Source organism: Panthera onca, chromosome A3 (assembly GCF_046562875.1).
Source record: "Panthera onca isolate mPanOnc1 chromosome A3, mPanOnc1 haplotype 2, whole genome shotgun sequence".
In the NCBI taxonomy this organism is placed as follows: domain Eukaryota; kingdom Metazoa; phylum Chordata; class Mammalia; order Carnivora; family Felidae; genus Panthera; species Panthera onca.
This window is the reverse complement of record NC_138341.1, coordinates 95457594-95478279: the sequence shown is the minus strand read 5'-3', so window position 1 is coordinate 95478279 and position 20686 is coordinate 95457594. Positions and strand designations below refer to the sequence as shown.

General features: G+C 43.4%; 1 protein-coding gene across 11 annotated transcripts in view; it reads left to right on the top strand.

Annotated features, from left to right (window-relative positions):
• RIN2 (Ras and Rab interactor 2) overlaps positions 1 to 20686 on the top strand; it is a 225070-nt gene that overhangs the window by 158392 nt on the left and 45992 nt on the right. For 6 of the 11 annotated variants that reach the window (XM_060611176.3, XM_078444300.2, XM_060611190.3 and 3 more), the window contains one exon: positions 304 to 404. In XM_060611176.3, coding sequence (XP_060467159.1) covers positions 304 to 404 — 101 coding nt within the window. Of the gene's footprint in view, positions 1 to 303; positions 804 to 2130; positions 2258 to 20686 lie in introns of those variants that run through there. The other 5 variants (XM_078444301.2, XM_060611204.3, XM_060611224.3 and 2 more) reach the window with 5 other exon arrangements.

Below are 20686 nucleotides of genomic sequence, written 5' to 3'. Positions count from 1 at the left end.
TTTTACAGGATTTGTTTATTCCTTTTTGTATTCATGTTGAGAAACCAAACTGGGTGTCATATCCTTTTTCTTAGGGCTGTACCGAAACCTAAGTTCTTCCTCTTTTTTTTTATTTTAGAAAAATCTGCTCCCACCCTCTTTATTTTTTTCCTCTGGCTAGAGGAAATTCACACAGCCAGGATTTAAAAAAAAAAAAAAAAAAAAAAAAAGGTGGTCTCTGTGCTATTGAAGTGGCAGAGGCTCCTCTGGCTCTGGGCACGCCTCTTCCACTGTTGACGTCACACTATTTTTGTCTTTGAATAGCTCATTGACACAATCGCCTCGGAGATCGGAGAACTGAAACAGGAGATGGTGCAGACAGATGTCAGCCTGGAAAATGGCCTGGAACCCAGCGAAGCCCACAGGTGACCAAGACGATCAGGTGCCGGGCATCAGATGGGGGCTAAGCGAACCCTAGCGGCTAGGAGGACTGCCATCTCGGCTCGTCAGAAGTTTGGGAACTGGGAGTGTGGTGGCCTCTCCAGATGAAGCTCTCTGTAGGAGGTGGGAGTGGCCTAGGAACCACTTGTGTGTTTATTTTAATCACTTCGAAGGCACTTGAACTTTACAACCTCTCAATGCCTGCTGGCACCAGAACCCGGAAACCTAAAGTTCTAGCTGCCCTATCCACCTACTCACAGTGATGGAAACAATAACGCAGCAGGATCCTCCGCGTGCAAAATAGAATTCAGTGTAGCCGGTGTCAGTCTCCAGAAGGTTTAAAGGGGAGCCCTAAAGAGGATGGACTCGTTTTGCGTTCTCAGGTCAGAAAAAAAACCCTAGCACTTGTCATAGCTATTAACCTAAAATGTGACCCAGTGTACTGTAGTGCGGATGTGGTTGTAAATGATTAAGGAAAGGGGGGGCATTTTGCTATGCTGGTTAATCGTGATGTGTTGTGCACGTATCGCACCTGATCTGAGTAATTTGTAAGGGAGTGGTCTTTATCAGGAGAATGGGAGTACAGAGGCCAGGGTTGCAGTGGCAGGTTGGAGGAGGTCACTAAAACCTCATCTTAGCTCTTGGATGCTGTCATTCATTGCTAGCAAAGGTAACAGAATATAATCACTACAAAATGACACAGACACTTGGTGCCTTGGAGCCCAGACTATTAGGTTTCCCCTCTTTCCCAGGAAATGGGTTGAGGCAGCCTGGTGTAGTGTAGGGGTGAGATTCCCCGGGGTAGGCTTTACTTACAAGTCATGAGACAGGCAGGAATCCTGCAACAGCAGGCGAACCAGGTGGTGCTGGTTGCCCAGGCAAGTTTCAAACCAGCCCAACTTGTTCCCTGCCATAGACTGCAGGGAGAGCAGGCAATTTGCAAAGAGGCACTTTGCAGCTGGAAGGGGGTGCTTTAACTCTCCTGTGTCTCTGGAGGAACTGTATTCCCTCATAGCTGTGGAAATGCTACATGCCCTCCATTTCCTTTCCTTCTCTACAAAATGTGGGGAGTAGACCACAGCTACTTGCCCAAGCTTCTTGCACAGCACCCTGGCATTCCATGATTTCCCTTGACCTTGGTGGCTAATTTTTTCCCCCATAAACTAAACGAATGCACAGTGATTTTTAATTAAACTCTCCACCTCACAGTCAGAATAGTGCCAAACTCTGTGGAACTTTAGCCAGAGATTTCTCTTTACCCTTTGCATTATTGAGCAAAAATTAAATTGGAAGTCCAGGTTGGTGACAGAAAGGCAAAGAAGAGAGGTTGAGGAGCTGACTTGTCCTACATCCAGGAAACGCAGTACTGCAAGATAGTCCCAAACTCTGCAGATGACAGACACCAAAGGCAGAAACCAGCCCTCCGTGTGTGTAAGGCACAGGGATGTTAGGTTAGCTAGAAGACATGATAGTATGTCAGGTGCCATCAGAATCTTGATGTCTGACTGCAGTAGGTATCGGGGTGGGAGAGCTGGGCTGCCATTTACTCTTTAACATCTCTATGTTTTTCTTTTCAAGTTTGAGAATGACTGTAAGCATTCCACAAAAGCTATGTTTTACAAATTAATGTCACTTACTCTTGAATGCTGTGTTGGTTAACACTGAATTTGTGAAATTTCAGAGGCATTTTATTATTGGTGCTTTTTTTAGTGAGAAAGAAAGAGAAAAGGCAAGATTGTCTTTGGTGAACAATGCCTACGGTGTTTACCATGTGCCAGCCACTGTTGTAAGTGCGTCACAGCTGCTGGCTCATTGAATCTCTTAACTACCCTACGAGGTAAAGCTCCAGTATGGCCCTCATTCTACTAACGTGTGACCTGTGTGATCTGGAAAAAAGCCAGACTAATGAGGCTGTGGCTTCTGCGCTGGGGTCTTTCCCAGATTTTGTAGAAGTGTGGAGTGGTGACTTTGCTGTTAGTTCCTCTATTTTTCCCGATGATGTTAAGGTGGTCAGATATCAGAGAGGTAGGGCAAAGAGGACCTTACCTCAAGTGAAAACCCTGTAGAGAGAAGAAGCATCACCCCCCACTCCAGGGGCCTTGACTGGGCACATCCCAGTGGCTACACAGATGTACTGAAGTCACCTTCCTCTGTGGCATCCTCGGTGAGTGTGAGCTGTGATAATAGCCTCATCTACCCCAGCCACAATCACCATGAAGTGTCTATGGTCTCTTAGTTTGTTGGATGGCCGGTTAAGTGCCAAGCTGGTGCCCTAGGTGAGGAATGCTGTTCCTCTACTTGTGTTGGCTTTTGGTTGCTCCTTTGTGGTTAATATTGACGTGAGCTTGAAATTTTTAACTTTTTTGTGTGTCATGGATCCCCTTCTCAGAATCATATTTTAAATGCACAAAATAAAATAAAATATGTAGGATGACATAGGGAAAACAATTCTATCGCAGTAGAATGATCAGAATTCTTAAAATGCATGCTTTCATAGCACAGGTACTTCTTTATTAACACATTAAATAACAAGGTCTATCGGGCACCTGGGTGGCTCAGTCAGTTAAGCATCTGACTTCAGCTCAGATCATGATCTCACGGCTCATGGGTTCGAGCCCCATGTTGACCTCTGTGCTGACAGCTCAGAGCCTGGAGCCTGCTTCGGATTCTGTGTCTCCCTCTCTCTCTGCCGCTCCCCTGCTCGTTTTATGTCTCTCTCTCTCTCTTAAAAATAAATAAACATTAAAAAAAATAAATAAAAATAAATAGCAAGGTCTAGGAACTACTTTCATCTAGAAGCCAAGATAAGCAGAAATAGTACTTAGGTACCAGCAATGAAGATGTTTCGGGGTTTCTGTTGCTGACAGAGTCTCAGCTACTGTGGGAACCACTGGCATTTGTTGCCTGCATTCGAAATGGGAGGAGGTTAATTTCAAAACCAGGTTAGTGAAAGTAAAGATGTCATTTTCCTATCCAGTGGTATGTTTTCACCTATCAGCATCATCTGACCTATCAGCATCATCTGACATGGTTGATCTATCTTCCCTTCCAGGGACACTTGATTAGCTTGGCTTTGGGGACACCATACTCCCTCGTTTCCTCTCATCTTGCCTACTGCTGCTTCTGGTCGCCTAGCTGGTTTCTCCTCATCTCCCTCACCTCCTAACTCCAGAGCACCCAGAGCTGAAGCCTTCAGCCTCTCTTCTCCTCCCCACCCCCTGCTCATTCCCACTAACCTTGAGCAAGATGCTTAAAAGTCTCTGCACCGGGGCGCCTGGGTGGCTCGGTCGGTTAAGCATCCGACTTCAGCTCAGGTCATGATCTCGCGGTCTGTGAGTTCGAGCCCCGCGTCAGGCTCTGGGCTGATGGCTCAGAGCCTGGAGCCTGTTTCCGATTCTGTGTCCCTCTCTCTCTGCCCTTCCCCCGTTCATACTCTGTCTCTCTCTGTCTCAAAAATAAATAAACGTTAAAAAAAAAATTAAAAAAAAAAAAAGTCTCTGCACCTTGGAGCACCTGGGTGGCTCAATCAGTTAAGTGTCTGACTTCAGCTTAGGTCATGATCTCATGGTTCATGAGTTCAAGCCCTACATCGGGCTCTGCTGACAGCTCAGAGCCTGGAGCCTGCTTTGGATTCTGTGTCTCCCTCTCTCTCTGCCCCTCCCCTGTTCATGCTCTGTCTCTCTCTCTCTCTCTCTCTCTCTCTCTCACAATAAACATTAAAAATATTTTTTAAAAAAAGTCACTGTGCCTTGGTGTGCACATCAGTGAAATGAGGATAATAATAGAGATTGACTTCAGGGTGGCTGGAAAGATTTAGTGAGTTAATAGCTGTAAAACGACTTTGTACCATGTTGGCAGCAGGTGAACACAATATGTTGTTCATTTATTAAAAAGAGATCTCTAGTGTAATTTCATAGTTAATCCCATTCAGTTTTGTAGCTTTGATGCCCTGCATATACTGATGATTCCCAGCCTAGATCCCTAGATTGGTCTTCTTTTAAATCCAGATATTTGCATCCAGCTGTCCATTCAGCCCAACTTCTGGCATCTCAGACTCACAAAGACCAACACTGAGCCCTTGGTTTCCTTTCATGAATCTGCTTCCTCCCTGGTCTCCCCCATCCCAGTGACCATGCCTGCAGGTGCTTGGGCCTCACAGCCATCCCTCATGCCTGTCCGTCTCTTATCTCTGTGCTCCCATCTGTCTCCAAACCCTGGCAGCCCTACCTGTAAGAATCCCAATCAGACTACTTGTTCTTAGCACCGCTGCAGGACACACCTTCCCGGTGCCTCGGCTTTTACCTGTCCTGCCTTCCCTGGGCTGTTTTCTAAGCAGCATAGAGAAGGATCTGACTTTTGTCAACCTAGATCCAAGTCATGTCACTTCTGTTCAAAGCCCTTCAATATTTTTCATTTAAAGTTTATTTATTTATTTTTGAAAGAGAAAAAGAGCATGCAGGAGGGGCAGAGAGAGAGGGATGAGAGAGAGAATCCCAAGCAGGCTCTGCTCAGTGCAGAGCCCAATGTGGGACTCGAAGTCACAAACCATGAGGTCACGGCCTAAGCCAAAACCAAGAGTCTGATGCTTAACCGACTGAGCCACCCAGGTGCCCCCAGTATTTTTCATTTAAAACCAAAATCAGGGGCGCCTGGGTGGCACAGTCGGTTGAGCGTCCGACTTCAGCCAGGTCACGATCTCGCGGTCCGTGAGTTCGAGCCCCGCGTCAGGCTCTGGGCTGATGGCTCGGAGCCTGGAGCCTGCTTCCGATTCTGTGTCTCCCTCTCTCTCTGCCCCTCCCCCGTTCATGCTCTGTCTCTCTCTGTCCCAAAAATAAATAAAAAACGTTGAAAAAAAAATTAAAAAATAAATAAATAAAATAAAACCAAAATCATCGCCATGTCTTTTGAGATGCTCCAGGCTATGACTCCTCACATCCCCTCACCGTCTTCTCTTACGACCTCTGCCCTCTTCATCCCTCTGCTCCAGACCCACCAGCTACTTGCCTAGAAGGTTCCTACCTCTTGGCCTTTGCACTTACTATTCCCTCTGCCTGGAATGCCCTTCCTCCAGGAAGCATTCACCTTTGGACCCTCATTTCTTCTGTCACCTTAGCTGACTGTATTTTTTTTTCATAGTACTTGTACAGAGTTGACATATATGTCCACTTGCTTAAATTGTGCCTCCCAGTATGAGGAGGGAAGCTCATTGAGAGCAGAGGTTTGGTCTGTGTTCATTGTTTTTTGTTTTTTGGTTTTTTTTTTTTTTTTCAGTGCCCTAGAGTAGTGTCTGGCATGTAGCATACACTCAGTAAACATTTGAATGAATGAATGAAAAATGCCAGCCCTTTGGATATTCTATAGGTATTAAAGTATCAGAAGCCTCTTGCAGAAACAAGACATTACCCTGTAAAGCAGTTAGCGGACCCCAGCTGGTGCATAAAAAAATACGAAGTTGAAAATGTGTGATGAGCCTTAACCTTGCTCCCTAGCAAAGAAGAAGGACCAGGGCACCTTCCCACTATGTGCCAGCCATGCTTCCTCCATCATATCTGGGTTATGGGCTGTTGTAAATGTCTGCTAGTAGAGGAGCATCTGATTAAATCAACTGTGTGCCCTCTGCTAGCTTTGTACCAAAAAAGAAGCTAGGAAGCCAGGAAAGAGATCAAGGATTTCTTGTTCCTGCACTCTCTAAATGCTATTTCTTATTTCCTCTTTTTCTCCACTTCATTGCCCAGAGACCAGAGTGTGGGAAAATGAAGGCCTTGTACTTTCCTCTCCCTTCCCTATGAGTTCACAGTCCATTTTCAGTTGGGGGCAAGTACATCAGGCCTGATGTAGGCCAGTGCTCCACCCTCATTGCCATCTGGACCCATCACCTCTAGGCTAAGATAAGTCTCTAAAGTTTCCTTTGTCTTCAAGTAGAATAAAGGGATCAAACAAAGCAACTTTATGAGATGAGGCTCAGGCTGGCTTTGCAGGATACCGAGGGTTCTGGCTGGACCAGGTCATTGAAGGCAGTTGTTGCCTTTGTTTTCTCTCTTCCTCTCCTTTCCCTCCCTCACTCCTATTGTCACCTTGCAGGTACACTCCAGACTAAATGGATCACTGGGGATCACTGTGTCTTGAAACTCTACCCCCAACCCCACCCCACCCCAGAACCAAACACACAGAACTCAAAAATTCCTTGGCCAGCTCTGCCCAATATTGTAGTGTAGCAGTTGGTCACCTCCACTGACTTCTTCTGGAAGGGGCTAAGTGCCCCAGGAAGTTCTGAGCTTCCCAGCGCTATGCAGTGGCATTGATACCAAAACCAAAAGAAGCTCAGACTGCCAGTCCCTGGTACAACCCTTCACTTTTTCCACTTGACCAATGTTAGAACACGAGGTCAGAAGACAAGCTCGGTGGCTTACAGGGTGGGGAAGACATGCCCAACGTTTCACTGCATTAACTCCCCTGACAACAGTGACCATAGCTAGCTGCTCTGTGGCCATCCGGAGCAACCCATTTTCACTCAGTGCTGCTTTATCAAAAAACCTTTCCACTGAAATAAAACATGAATAAGAAAAAGAAATAAGAACACAGCTAGATGAATTTTCAGTGGTAAACATATACTACATAGGAGCACCCAGATCAAGAAACAGAACATTCTCAGCACCCCCGAAGTGCTGTGCACCCTGAGGATAACTACTCTCTTGACTTCTGTTGCCATAGATTAGCTTTGCCTGTTTTTGAAATTCATATAACTGGAATCGTACAGCATATGCTCTTCTAACCCTGACTTCTTTCGTTCAACATTTTGTATAGTATTCCATTGCACGAACCCAACACGATTGGCTTATCAATTCTACTGTTGATGGATATTTGAGTTGTTTCCCGTTTGGGGCTATTTTGAATAATGCTGCTATACATTCTTGTGCATGTTTTTTGGGGACATGCCTCAGTTAGGAATATAGGAGTGGAATTGTTGGGTTGTAGGATGGTTAAATAATTCAAAACCAGTAAGTGGTGCCCCCAAATTTTCCAGTCCTCCTATTCATTCACACTTCCACCAACAGTATATGAGATTTCTGAATTCTCTATTCTCCTGGTCTACACTTGGTATTGAGTGCTTTTTTATTTTAGCCATTTGGGTGGGTGTGTGGATTTAGAACTTCTGGAAACATGATGGATGAAGACAGGTAAGGATACCTGTGTGTCGTGACTCAAGTACTGATGTTAATTCTGTGGGAGTCAGGAATGGGAACTCCTTAGTTTTAGCAGGGCTTCATTTTATAATTCTTACAGGTTTAAGCTCAAGGGTAAAGTCATGGGGCATTCTGAGCCCACAGTGAGTTCATTGGATGATATCTGTGGAAAGGATTATTTGGGGGAAGGAGATAAAAACAGAAGACAATCCAGAAATTATGAGAAAAGTGTAAATATGTACGTACCTTTTATTATTTATATTTTTGCATATAATCTTAGATCATAAACCTGTAGCAGAAAAAACTGCCAATGAATTTCTCCCTGTGTCTTGGATTCTTTTGCTTTATGCTTTACTTTGTTCAGTACCTACATGTAGATATATTCAGCATCTCATGAATTGTTTTGGTCAAGACCATTAGCTTCTGCATCATAAAACTAAAAATGTATGTGCATAAATCTAATACAGCTATACTATACTTGGAGTTTTAATTCTTACATCTGCATCCAATGCAATTTTCCATATTTTAAAAAAATGTACGTTCTTTTCTTTTTAAATATATGTTTTCAACTACAGTGAATTCAGACATGGAATTTGATATCAGTCCATATTATTCCTTTCCATCTTATCCTCTTGAAAAGCCAGATACAAAGTGATCATTCTTCATTAATTTATACCCGCTTTCTTCTGAAGATGTCGGAGAGTGTATTCACAAGGTTGTCAGGAAAAAAGGTTAAGTCATCGGATGCAGAAATCAGTTTGTATTTTGTCTTCTCACACAGTGTCTGTGTCATAGGCACTGTTATCCAGCAAAATAAATATTTCCTCCTTTGCCATATTAGAATGCTCCTTGTACCATAGGCCATTAGTTCAGGGTTGGGGGCTCATCTTTAGGTTCCACAGCATCTGACAACAGGCCACTCTTCTAGAACACATGTGTCACAAAGGTTGGTTTTCCTCCTTTCCCGTGAGCTCCTGTCTGGTTCAGCAGAACATGGGAAGCTCACAATAATCTTTGGCTACAGAATATTGGGTATATCTTACAGTATCTTAGGTACCATGAAAAGAGTGTTTGGTGTTATCAAATTCTTTGGGTTGCCTGGCTGGCTTAGTCTGAAGAACGTGTGAATCCTGATCTTGAGGTCATGAGTTTGAGTCCCATGTTGGGTGTAGAGATTACAAACATACATACTTACATACATAAATATTTTTTAAAAGTTTATGGTTTCTTCTCACACATTATCTATTTCTAAGGATTGTAAACACACATTTCCACTAACTCTTGGATATTTCAGTGCCTACTTTTCACATTCTTTTCTTTTTTAATGTTTTTTTTTTTTGAGAGAGAGAGTATGCATGTACACATGTGCACAAGCCAGGGAGGGTCAAAGAGAGAGGGAGAGAGAATCCCAAGCAGGTTCTGCACTGTCAGTATGGAGCCTGACATGTGTCTCCATCTCATGAACTGACCTGACCAGAAATCAAGCATCAGTCAGATGCTTACCTGACTGATCTACCCAGGTGCCCCTACCTTTCACATTCTTAAAGAATATCTGATGGCAGGGGTGCCTAGGTGGCTCAGTCAGTTGAGCATCTAACTTTGGCTCAGGTCATGATCTCATGGTTTGTGAGTTCAAGCCCTATGTTGGGCTCTGTGTTGACAGCTCAGAGCCTGGAGCCTGCTTCGGATTCGGTGTGTCCCTCTCTCTCTGCCCCTCCCCCACTCACGCTCAGTCTATCTCTTAAAAATAAATAAGCATTAAGAATATCTGATGGGAGATAGGAAAGATAAGCTCTTTGACTTGAGTTTACATTGCATTCTGAAAGTCAAGAATCCTTTCATCTGAAACTCCCAAGTGATACCATAGACATAGCTACTCTTTCCTTCAGTGGAGGCAGACCAGGTAGAGTGCTTTGGGGTCATGGCTTTGTTCATAGTTAGAGGAGATCACATAGTGATAACAGTTTTTGCAGTAAGACATTTTCCTATCATGCCCATTGAAGACATTCTGCTATGACTAGCTTGATTCATTTCCTCTGCTAATCCCTTAAACTGTTTCTTGATTTGAAGCCACTTCCAGGTCTTTGGAATATGGTTTCAAGGAATTCTATGAGGATTGACCAACTCTTTACTTGTACTGTTATCAGTGTAGCAACACTTAAGTCCAACTTCAAGACAATTTCTTGAAATTTATTATTGAAATAATTTATTTATTTGAAATACCTGGACAGTAGAGCCTGCAAGGAGCACGAATTATAAACGAGTATCATATAATGGAATGAGAATATAATAGTGGAGTATACTAGATGTTCCAGGACCTGAAGGAGGAAGCAGGTAACTCCAGGTAAGATGTGGTTTTAGGAAAGATGAGCTCCCACATTAACCTTAAAAAATTAGCTAAGCCTCCAGATCAAAAATTCCCCAAACAGCTGTTTAGTTTGTTTAGACTGGTGATATCTATTATATTGAGGAAGGTTTTTTAAAAAAAAAACATGTAAGAGTTATTTTTTTGATGTATGTTGCGGAAAAAAACACAATGCAAAATATAAAAATATTACCATGAACCCACTCCTAGAGATAGAACTGGTTTTGATTGTTTGTTGACTAGTGTATTTCTTTTCCTTGGTATGTATCCCTCCAATATTTTTCTGTGCATTTAAATGGCAGATCATGCATGATTTTCACAGACTTACAAGGGGTTTCTGATCATCCTGAAAATGCACAGTGTGTCCTAGATATTTATTCCATTTTTGTTGAGGGACAGTGCCTTCCAATTTAGCGGCTGGCTTCCCAATCCACGGTACCCTTGGGCACATAATTTTATCAACGGCATACTCTAGAGTTAGATATGCTTTACCCTTTACAGACCTTGCCTCACTATTACATTGGTAATAGTTGATTCGACCACAAAATATCTTATTGGTCACAATGCAGTTGTGATTTAGTCCATGAAATAGCACTAGTGTAACCAAAAGCACTTAAACACTAAGAACAGCAAATCCATGAAATGCTTGCCTTTCTGTGAAGACTCGTGCATGCTACTGCTCAGGGTCAAAGGTCAGTGGGCCAAGACTTAGAGCCTGCCTGGCTCCTTCTCCTGTTTTCAACTCCAAGAGCAGCCAGGACAACAGTTTCTTTGTTTCTGTTTCTTAGTTTTACAGGACTCAATAAAGGCCCCTGCCAGTATTGTCTCCATATCTGCCCTTTTCATCTCTAGTTGGAGACTCAATGACAGGAAGTTCGTAGGCCACAGAAGTCACCAGATCTTTCTCCTCTATGAAAATGGCAATCCCTCCTCCTCCCTGGAGGCAGATGTGTGTTTTTGTTCCCGTTTCTGCCTTGTTCATTCTTTCCTCCTAGTCCTCAGTAGGTAGAGTGGAAAAATCACCGAAGGCCCTGGAAGTTTTTCACAAAAATCCTCTGTGGATGTGCTTTTAGAATCCTTTTGAGGAAGCTCAGGCCCCCTCGCTCAGAGAGCAGCAGCCCTTCTTCGTGTGAGGGAACAAAACCCAGAACCCAAAATATATTAGCCTTTTTCCTTTTGGAGTTTTAGGGGACAAAAAGAGGCCTCGAGGAATTAAAATATCAACTTGTATGCTTAGGGAGATGGCATGATTCAGAGAGCTGGACCCAGTTCTATCAGTTTCTAGTGTTTTCCCTCAAGTGGGGAGCTAAGCTAGACAGTCTCTAATACCCCTTGGACTCAGGTAAACACACAATTATCCTTACAGGGATATCCCTTCCTCCAGGCCTCCCCCATACTTTTGCCATCTTGAATGGTGGGTAAAATTTCCTCAGCTCCCCTGGCAATTTTTCTATCAACTGAGAGATTAGCCAGGGCCCTGTGCGGAACCAGAATCAATTTGAGCCTCCCTTTCTCTCCAGATTTAAATATTACAGAGGGGTTTAATTCAGCTTCACAGACTCTAAAGAAATGTTTTAGATTTCAAATGATTGAAAGTAAGATATCATTGGACATCAACTACTAGTTATTTTTGAAATAGATTTTTCTGGGAATTTTTCATTTGCTCTATGTGGGTATGTGTGTGTGTATGTGTGTGTGTGTGTGTGTGTGTGTGTGTATGTGTGTATATATATGTGTGTGTGTATCTGTGTGTATAACAGAAATTGGTTCCTGTGCCAACAAGTTTTATCAGATGGATCTTTTCAGTACAAGCAATTGTTTTTTCTGTCTCTCCACATGAGAGGCCTCTTCTACTAATATATTTTCAGAAACCATTGATGACAGATTCCTCACTTCTCTTCACCAAAGATTAAGGAAGCCCTTGATTCAGTTCCCACCAAGCTTGGCATGTTGGCCACGGTGTGGCTTTTGGGGTGTATTTGCTTCCCTTTTGATATATACACAAGGATCTAATGCTCCAAGAGAAAGACCATGTAGATGCAGGACTCTGACTTCAGTCTGGTCCTTAACTCTTTTTTTTTTTTTTTAATGTTTATTTATTTATTTTGAGAGAGAGAGAAAGAGAAAGAGAGAGAGCACAAGCAGGGGGAGGAGCAGAGAGAGAGAGAGGGAGAGAGAGAATCCCAAGCAGGCTCCACACTCAGAGTGTGGGGCTTGATCTCACGAGCATGAAATCATGATCTAAGCCATAACCAAGAGTCAGATGCTCTACCACCTGAGCCACCCAGGTGCCCCCATGGTCCTTGATTCTTCAGATGATTCCTGCATCGGCCTCATGTAGCTAGAAGCCTGAGCCTTTGGGCAGTGCCATGCCCCGAATTGCACATTTCTTGCCATTGAGGCCCATTGAAGCAACATCATGTGAAGAGGCTTTGTTAAGGCTGAAGTCTTCACATGGGCAGAATGAGGAAGGGAGGACCCTTGAGAGACAGCATACACACGGAAAGGCCAATACAGAAATGTCAAGAGCAGAAGCTTTTCATCCTTTCTTTTTCCTATCTGTAAGTGGAGGATGGCAAGCACCAGAGTCCAGGTTGGGACTAGGCCCTAATGGTCAATGGAGAACATTCCAGCCATGAGGACCTGCCAGGGACCATCTGTTGAGCTGTGCTCAAACAGCTAGTACATGTCAACCTCTTTTGTTGGAATTAAATCTCGTTCCCCATGTTGGAATAAGGCTTTCTGTATTTGAGAACCTTGAATGGAGCATGTATCACTAATGCCCTGCATCAGTGGGTGTCAGCTAAAACTCAGTGTTGGCTTTTATATCCAAAGCCCACCCCTTGCCAGCTGGTGGGAGGTTGGAGGGGCTGTCCAATGAAGGAAATTCATGAGCAGTGAGGAAGGAGCTGCTAACACTTTGGATTTGTTGTTCTGGAAGAATTTGGACTGCTTCCTTTTCTTACCCAGGCCTTAAGATGGCCAAAGGCCAGAGGGATCTTGGTAGCTGTGGTGATTTTTGCCACCCATTTCCTGATAAACACAGAGACAAGAACCTTTTGTCTCTTAAACTGGAGCTGAGCAGCCGGATTCTATTGTTGGGCCTGGCTGAGGAAAGGCCTGGATCAGAGGTTACGCATGGAGGACCCAGAAAGAAGCTAATGGAGAGACCCCAGTGTCTATGATGTTTCTTGTTGCCCACTGAGCTTTTCCTCTTCCTCACTCACAAGGATTAGACATGTTGTTTGCAGATGACCTCCTACCCAATCCCCCATCATGCGTACAGCAGGCATGAGGTCAATGCCTGCCTGGGGTAGAGCTAGGCTAGTAAGAGAAGTAAGTATAATGCAGAGTCAAATGGGCTAAGTGCCCCAGAGATGCATACACAGTGGGCTAAGGAATTCAGTGTGCTGAAAGATTACTTGCAGCTGCAGGATGTAGGGGAAGGGACAGGATCTGACCTTGGTTTTGACATGGGGGTTGGAGCCAGTGTCCAATGGGCACTCCAGAGTAGCTTGATCCCAGGCAAGGAAAGAGCTGAGTAATGGCAAATAGATGCTTTTTGGGGGATCATATTTTCCCTTGAGTCCAAGAGCAAGGTGTATAAACATTAATATGGGGGAAATATCCTTATGTTTTAGTCCATATTGTCTCAGCTCAAATCCCACCTGCTGCGGCCACATTTTTTTTTCTCTTATTCTTGCACCATCTTGCCTATTCTTGATTTGCCTAACACTTTTTCTTTAAATTTACTGATCTTTTACATATATTTTAAAAAGTAAACTTAGTAATCCAGTCATGAAAAGACAAATAGTGTATGATTCCACTTACATAAGGTACTTAGAGGAGCCAAAATCATAGAGACAGAAAGTAGAATGGTGGTTTCCCAGGGTCAGGGGAGTTACTTTATACTAGGGATAGATTTCAGTTTTGCAAGAGGAAAAGAGTTCTGGAGATGGATGGTAGTGATGGTTGTACAATATGGATTTACATAACACCATTGAACTGTACATTTAAAAATGGTTACGATGGTGAATTTTATGCTGTGTATATTTTACCACAATAAGAAGAATTGGGGGAAAAAAAGTAAACTTAACATCTCTGCCATAATTGGGAACTGCACTAAATAGATGTAACTATTAAAATAAGAACTGGGCATTCAAAATTATGCCTCCATGGACTGCCTTGGTATACCCAACATTCTTTGGGAAATGTTGTCAATTTTTTTTTTTAAAAATTTTTTTTCAACGTTTTTTATTTATTTTTGGGACAGAGAGAGACAGAGCATGAACGGGGGAGGGGCAGAGAGAGAGGGAGACACAGAATCGGAAACAGGCTCCAGGCTCCGAGCCATCAGCCCAGAGCCTGACGCGGGGCTCGAACTCACGGACCGCGAGATCGTGACCTGGCTGAAGTCGGACGCTTAACCGACTGCGCCACCCAGGCGCCCCGGAAATGTTGTCAATTTTAATAAGCCATAGAGAATTTATAAAGTATCAGAATTAATCTACACTATCCCATCAAGTTTTGTTTTGTTTTGTTTTTTAGTTCTTTGCTTTGTAGCAGGACTACAGCTCTTTGTTAGGGAAACAGGCAGTATGACTCTTAAGCCATAATTAAGTCCTGGACAAAAGCATCTTTGGAAGCCAAGGCTCTGCTTTTGCTGTTTATTTTCATTTTCTTGTGTTTTATTGATGGGATCAGCATCCTGTTATTATAATTAACTCCATCGACTTGTCATGATTCATTCTATGACTGTTTATTAGATATCATGTAAACAAGGAAAAACTATTAGTTTTCTTAAAAGCTGGGAAAGTCCACCAAAGCTCAGGCTTCAGAAAGAGCATTGAGTCTTCCTAAAGTTTGAGTTATCAGGGAGCACTTTGCTGGAAATCCAGGTAAGACCTGGATGGAGCCTGCCACTCACCACTTCAGATCCAAACCTGAGGTAGCCCTTGTGGGTTACTTAGCTCTAAGTGCATGACCAGGATTGGCATGGAAGCAAGCAGTGAGTCCCCTGCCAAGAGAGAATCACCTTCCATACCTTTGTAAAGCCTGATATAGGAGACCAGGGGTGGAATCTGGGTCCAGGAATTGGGGAGTAGAGAAGAAGCAGGCAAAAGCCAAAAGCCAAGCTGTATTTTAGAAGGTCCTGATAGTCCTTCCTTCAACCTCTCCTGCTGACTTGGTCATCTAAATGCCTCCAGATGTCCCAGTTTACAGGGCCCATTAATTCTGTAAGTGGAAGCAAAACAGAGTACCTAGATAAAATATAAGAGTGGCTTTTCCACGCAGGTAGATCTCACCTGTACCAAATTCCATGGCAGACGGGACAGTGTTTGTGCAGAGGCATATATTCTCACACATGCAAAAATGCAGAAGGGAGCCAGAGAGAACCATAAGAAGTGGTGTATGAGATCCTTGCTCGATTAGAGTCACTGCCTGCTTTACTTAATTCTGGAGGACTTGCCATTGATTCTATGAGATGTTTTTAGAAGTTGTTAATTCACTAAAGCCATCCCCTTTTTAGTTGAATTATGATCTACTGGTCTGCTTTAGAAAGAAAAATTCATAGCACATTTTGAAGCATTTAATTGTAACAGCTTTTTTCTTTAAAAAATAATCAAGGATAGCTTACAACAGATGTTGATGTAAATTGTCCATTTCAAAAATATAATTGTTTAGCTTAATGAAGGTGTGTTTTCAACGCACACAGAGGGGGGTTGGCTTTTCTTTTTTCTTTGCATTTTTATTTATCTTTGAGAGACAGAGCACAAGTTGGGGAGGGGCAGAGAGAGAATGAGACACAGAATCCGAAGCAGGCTCCAGGCTCTGAGCTGTCAGCACAGAGCCTGATGCGGGGCTCGAACTCACAAACTGTAAGATCATGACCTGAGCTGAAGTCGGATGCTTAAACAACTGAGCCACCCAGGCACCCCAGCTTTTTGGTTTTTGTGTATACTTGTTTTGTCCCCATATCCTGAGGACAGAGCCATCCAGGAGGACACTGCACCTGTGCTGAGACCCTCTAGTCAAATGGAATGTACCACCTTGTTGATAGTAATAACTTGACATTATGCCTCGTACCTAGTCCCTTTAGGCTTCATTTTTGCTATTCAACAGCTGAATTAGGATTCTTATGTATAGAAGGTTGTTGACTATATTTACTGCACCAGTATTTTTTTCCAGAGACAACCTACATCAAAATCTTATGTACTTTATATATTGCTTTGTTCTCTATGTCATTTACTTGAAAAGAGACTGGACTGTAAAGTCAAAGTAAACACACCTCCTATGTGGTGGTTGGGAGCCTGGTCATTAGAAGCTGCATTGATAGGTTATGCCACCCTCTGGAGTTCTGGATTGAGACAGGAAAGGACATCATTTGGAAATTCTGCTGCAAATTATTCGTTTCCCTTAGTTGAATCTGAGATCTGTGCAACTTAATAAAACTACACGTAGTGTCTTTCTGCCTGTCCTACATTAGAATGTGCTTTCTGGAGTCATTTATTCTTGCTCCTGTCTAGGTTACTAACGCTTGGCCCTGGGAATGAAGGGAATACAGCCAAGTAGAAAGGCGCTCTCATCCCACACTCAGAAGAGCTTTAAACTGGGTGTGACCACAATGTAGCTAGTGCTGGAGAGTCCTGTCTCCCAAGTGGGTGTAATATCCACTGGGCTGCTTCAGAACCATGAGGTCCCAGTCAGTTGGATTGAGGGCAGATATAGTATAGGAGTTTCCCAGAGTTTGTTCTCTGCCGCCAGAGGCACCTTACGTTTGTGGGGCATTCTGGGGTTTGCCCAGTATTTTCACACGTGGCTGTGGGTCTCACTGAATCCATACCTGAGATCTCTCTCCCCGTGAAAGCAAGCCTAGATGCTTGGAAATAGTAGTAAGAGTTGAATACATGAATTTTATACTCAAAATCCCAGGGAGATGGTAGATATTTTCCCTAATCTATTATTTTGAGAAATTTCAAACATTATAGGCAAGTTAAGAATAGTACTGTTCACCTGAATGCACCAATTATTGAAATTTTGCCACAATTTCCTTATTTCTATATCTCCCCTTTTTTGGAGGGGAATGGGGTGCTGACCATTTGACACTTACTTTCCAAAATTTTCATGCTTTGACCCTAAATTCTGCAGTTTGCATCTCTTAAGAGCAAGAACATTTTCCTACATAAATAAAATTACCACAGTCGGGAAATTAGACATTAATACAATATTATCTGTTATATACCCTTATTCAAATATCTCCAGTTGTTCTTTATAGCTGTTTTTTATTGATGCCATATGTGATCAATTCTGTGTACTCAATAGTTATCATGTCCCTTTATTCTCCTTTTATTTATAATAATCCCACAGTCTTTAAGAAAAAATTTTTTGTGACATTGATATTTTGAGGAGTTTAGGCCAGTGGTTTTGAAGAAAGTCCCTGACTTTGGATTTGTCTGATAGTTTTCTCTTGTGTAGATTCTGAACACATTTGGGGGCAGGGAGATGACCCAGGGGGTACTGTACCTTCTCAGAGTATAACATCTGAGGCTCATGATGTCAGGTGTCTCATTGTTGCAGGTGTTCATACTGATCACTTGATTAAGATGGTGTCTCCCAGGGGTGCCTGGGTGACTCAGTCGGTTAAGCGTCCGACTTCGGCTCAGGTCCGTGGTCCGTGAGTCTGTGAGTTTGAGCCCCGCATCAGGTTCTGTGCTGACAGCTCAGAGCCTGGAGCCTGCATCAGATTCTGTGACTCCCTCTCTCTCTGCCCCTCCCCAGCTCATGCTCTGTCTCTCTGTGTGTCTCAAAAAATAAATAAAAGTTAAAAAAAACATTTTTTTAAAGATGGTGTCTCCCAGATTTCTCTATTGTCAGAGTACCTTTCCTCTTCATAAGTAATCTGTGGGGTGATATTTTAGGACTGTGAATGTTCTATCCCCTAATAATCTTTCACGTACTGATGTTAGCATCAGTTTTATACCTATACTGTGATGGAGAGGTTATTTACCACTTGCAGGTTAGAAAGACAAAGCTCAAAAGGGGAGGTGGGTCTTGTTTGCTGGCCATCCCACCGTGACCATGCCATATGAGAATCTCCTGGATTATATCATACTGGTTTATCTTTTATAAACCGCTCATTCTTTGCCACCTCCCCACCCACCCCTTACCCCTACCCCCACCCCTGATACATGCAGGCAGACATCTGTTTTAGGAATCAGTAGTTTCTATTCATATCTTCAGTTTCTGTTTCAGACTGAATTCCCTAAAAGCAGAGCCTGAGATGCAGATTCTTGTGTTGTGATTTATTGAGACAGGGTCTCAGGAGCAGCCTGTAAAGGAGTGAGGGGTGCAGTCTGGGACGAGCAGGAAACCAGGCAAAGATATGGAGGCAGCTGGAGTCTAGCCTCAGCCTGATCCCACAGGGAGTTCTGCAACATGAATAGCAACCCCAGAGTTGTCCCTCCTACAGGCAAGAAGGCCATTCCTCTATGACCTGCATCAGCATGTCATTAGCAGAGCGTCTCTCCCTGAGGAGGAAGTGACTTTCTGGGTATGCCCAGAAGAAGGGAGAAAGCTGTGAGCTTTCGGCAGCCAGTGCTCATGGCAGCAGGGACATGGGTACCTGGTCTTGTAAAGGGGGACTGGGCAGGACACCAACAGCGTGCAGTGCAGATTCAACATTTCCCACATTAGTTCTTCCCTAAAGGTTGTCTCTGATAAAAACTAATGTCTTTTTTTCTTTCTTTCTTTTATTCTCTCTTATTTTTTTAAGTTTATTTATTTTTATTTTGAGAGAGAAAAAGAGCAGGGGAGGGGCAGAGAGAACATTCCAAGCAGGCTCTGTGCTGTCAATGTAGAACCCAACGTGGGGCTTGAACCCATGAACCATAAGATGAAATCAAGAGTTGGACACTTAACCAACTGAGCCACCCAGGCGCCCCTCTTTCAACCTGTTTTATAATAATATACTATAAATCTCAAAAGGATGTTAAAGAAAAGTGTTAGCTTAGTCATAGGCAAAGACAAGATCTAATTAATGGTTGCTCCTTTATGAAGCCCCATGAATCTTATTCACTGTCTTCCTGACTGGACCCTAGATTTTTAGGCTGAGGTTGGTTGTCAAAACAAAGGCTCTTTAGCTTCTTGAACAGCTGAGGTATCACAGGATGTGCCCTTCTAAGGAAGATAAAAGCACCAACATATTTACTCACAGCACATGTGAGCGTTAGGATTGCCGTGCTAGAGACTGTAGAAATTTGCTCTTGGTAAAATATTGCCAACCCGAGATGGCAGGGATGTAGGGTTTATTTGGGTTTGGAGAATTCTTTCAGTGGCATGTTACCACCCTCCTCCAAACCCCAGTCCCCCCTCCCCCAAAAACCCACCCCACCTAATTGGATCTGGGTTCAAGTGCACATTTTGCTCTTAGGTCTCAAGCAAGTGTTCCTCAGACTGCAGCATCAGTGTCTCCTGGAGCTTGTTAGAAATGCAGAGCTCCAGCCCCCAAGCTACAGAATCAGACCCTCTGGGGCTGGAACCAGGAATCTGTAGCTTTACAAACCCTAGGAGATTTCTCTCTTGGGCTCCAGTGCCAATCCAATGCCGTGGTTGTAAACTTGCCTTCAAGTTGGGTTTGCCTGGGGAAATTTTTTAAATTGTGATTCCTGGGTCCCACCCCAAAAGGTCTGATTTATTTGATCTGGGGTGCAGTCTGGCCATCAAAACATGTTGAAGCTCCCCAGGCAATTTTAATAGTCAGCCAGCGTTGAGAATCTCTGCTCTAAAGTGGCCTCATTTACCTCATGTGAAAGGAATTTTAACACCAGCTTCATTTTGAAGAGGGTGTTCTTATAGCTGCAAAGATTCACTTCAAAATACCTGGAGGCCCTGAAATGGCATTTGCAGAATGGGAAATTGCTCTTTTTTGGCCCATACTCTCCCATCTGGAAAGTTGTAGCAAAGGTATAGGAAAACTTTCTGGGGAAACAAAATGTATATCTTGAATGGAAGTATGATATTCTTTAGATCTGTACAAAGTCAAGAATGTGCAGAGAAGACATTAGCATGGCAGTCTCTGGCCAGCCCACACGCTGTCCTTGTGGGTATGTTACTGAGCCTGCTCACCCCAAAATGATTGCCTTAGGTTGGCTTCTTCTATATTCAATCCTGCCTCTTAGGAGTGGTATGCCCAAAAAAGCACATTTTTTTAAAACATTTTTTCACTCTTGCCTACAATGTGGCTTTATCTCCATCATTCGCAATGTTGAAGACTTCATTCAGGCCACACATTTAGGTTTCTTGGGGTTTAGATGTTTGAAGACCATTTGAACCCCAACCTGAATTTGGCCCTTCAAATGTGAGTGATCAGCTCTGATATTTTCCACCGGCCACTTCTAGACTGGTGTTGATGACCAGCTCATTGAGAGGCAGGGCGTGATAGAGGGAAAGAGAGCCCAGAGCCAAGCACCCTTGGATTGGAATTTCTACCTTCTCACTCTCAGAGGCACATCCTTGCCTTGTACAAGTTACTTAAGCTGTCTGGGCTTCCCTGTCCCCTTTATTTAAAAACACTGGATTCCTGGTACTTGCCTTTTGGGGCTGTTTTACAGGAAACGAGAGAATTTTTGTAAAGGGATGGCAGACAGTAGAAACCACATAGATAAAGCTCTCCTGTGTTCATGATCTTACTTGTTACCTGCAAAGTTGGAGGAACACC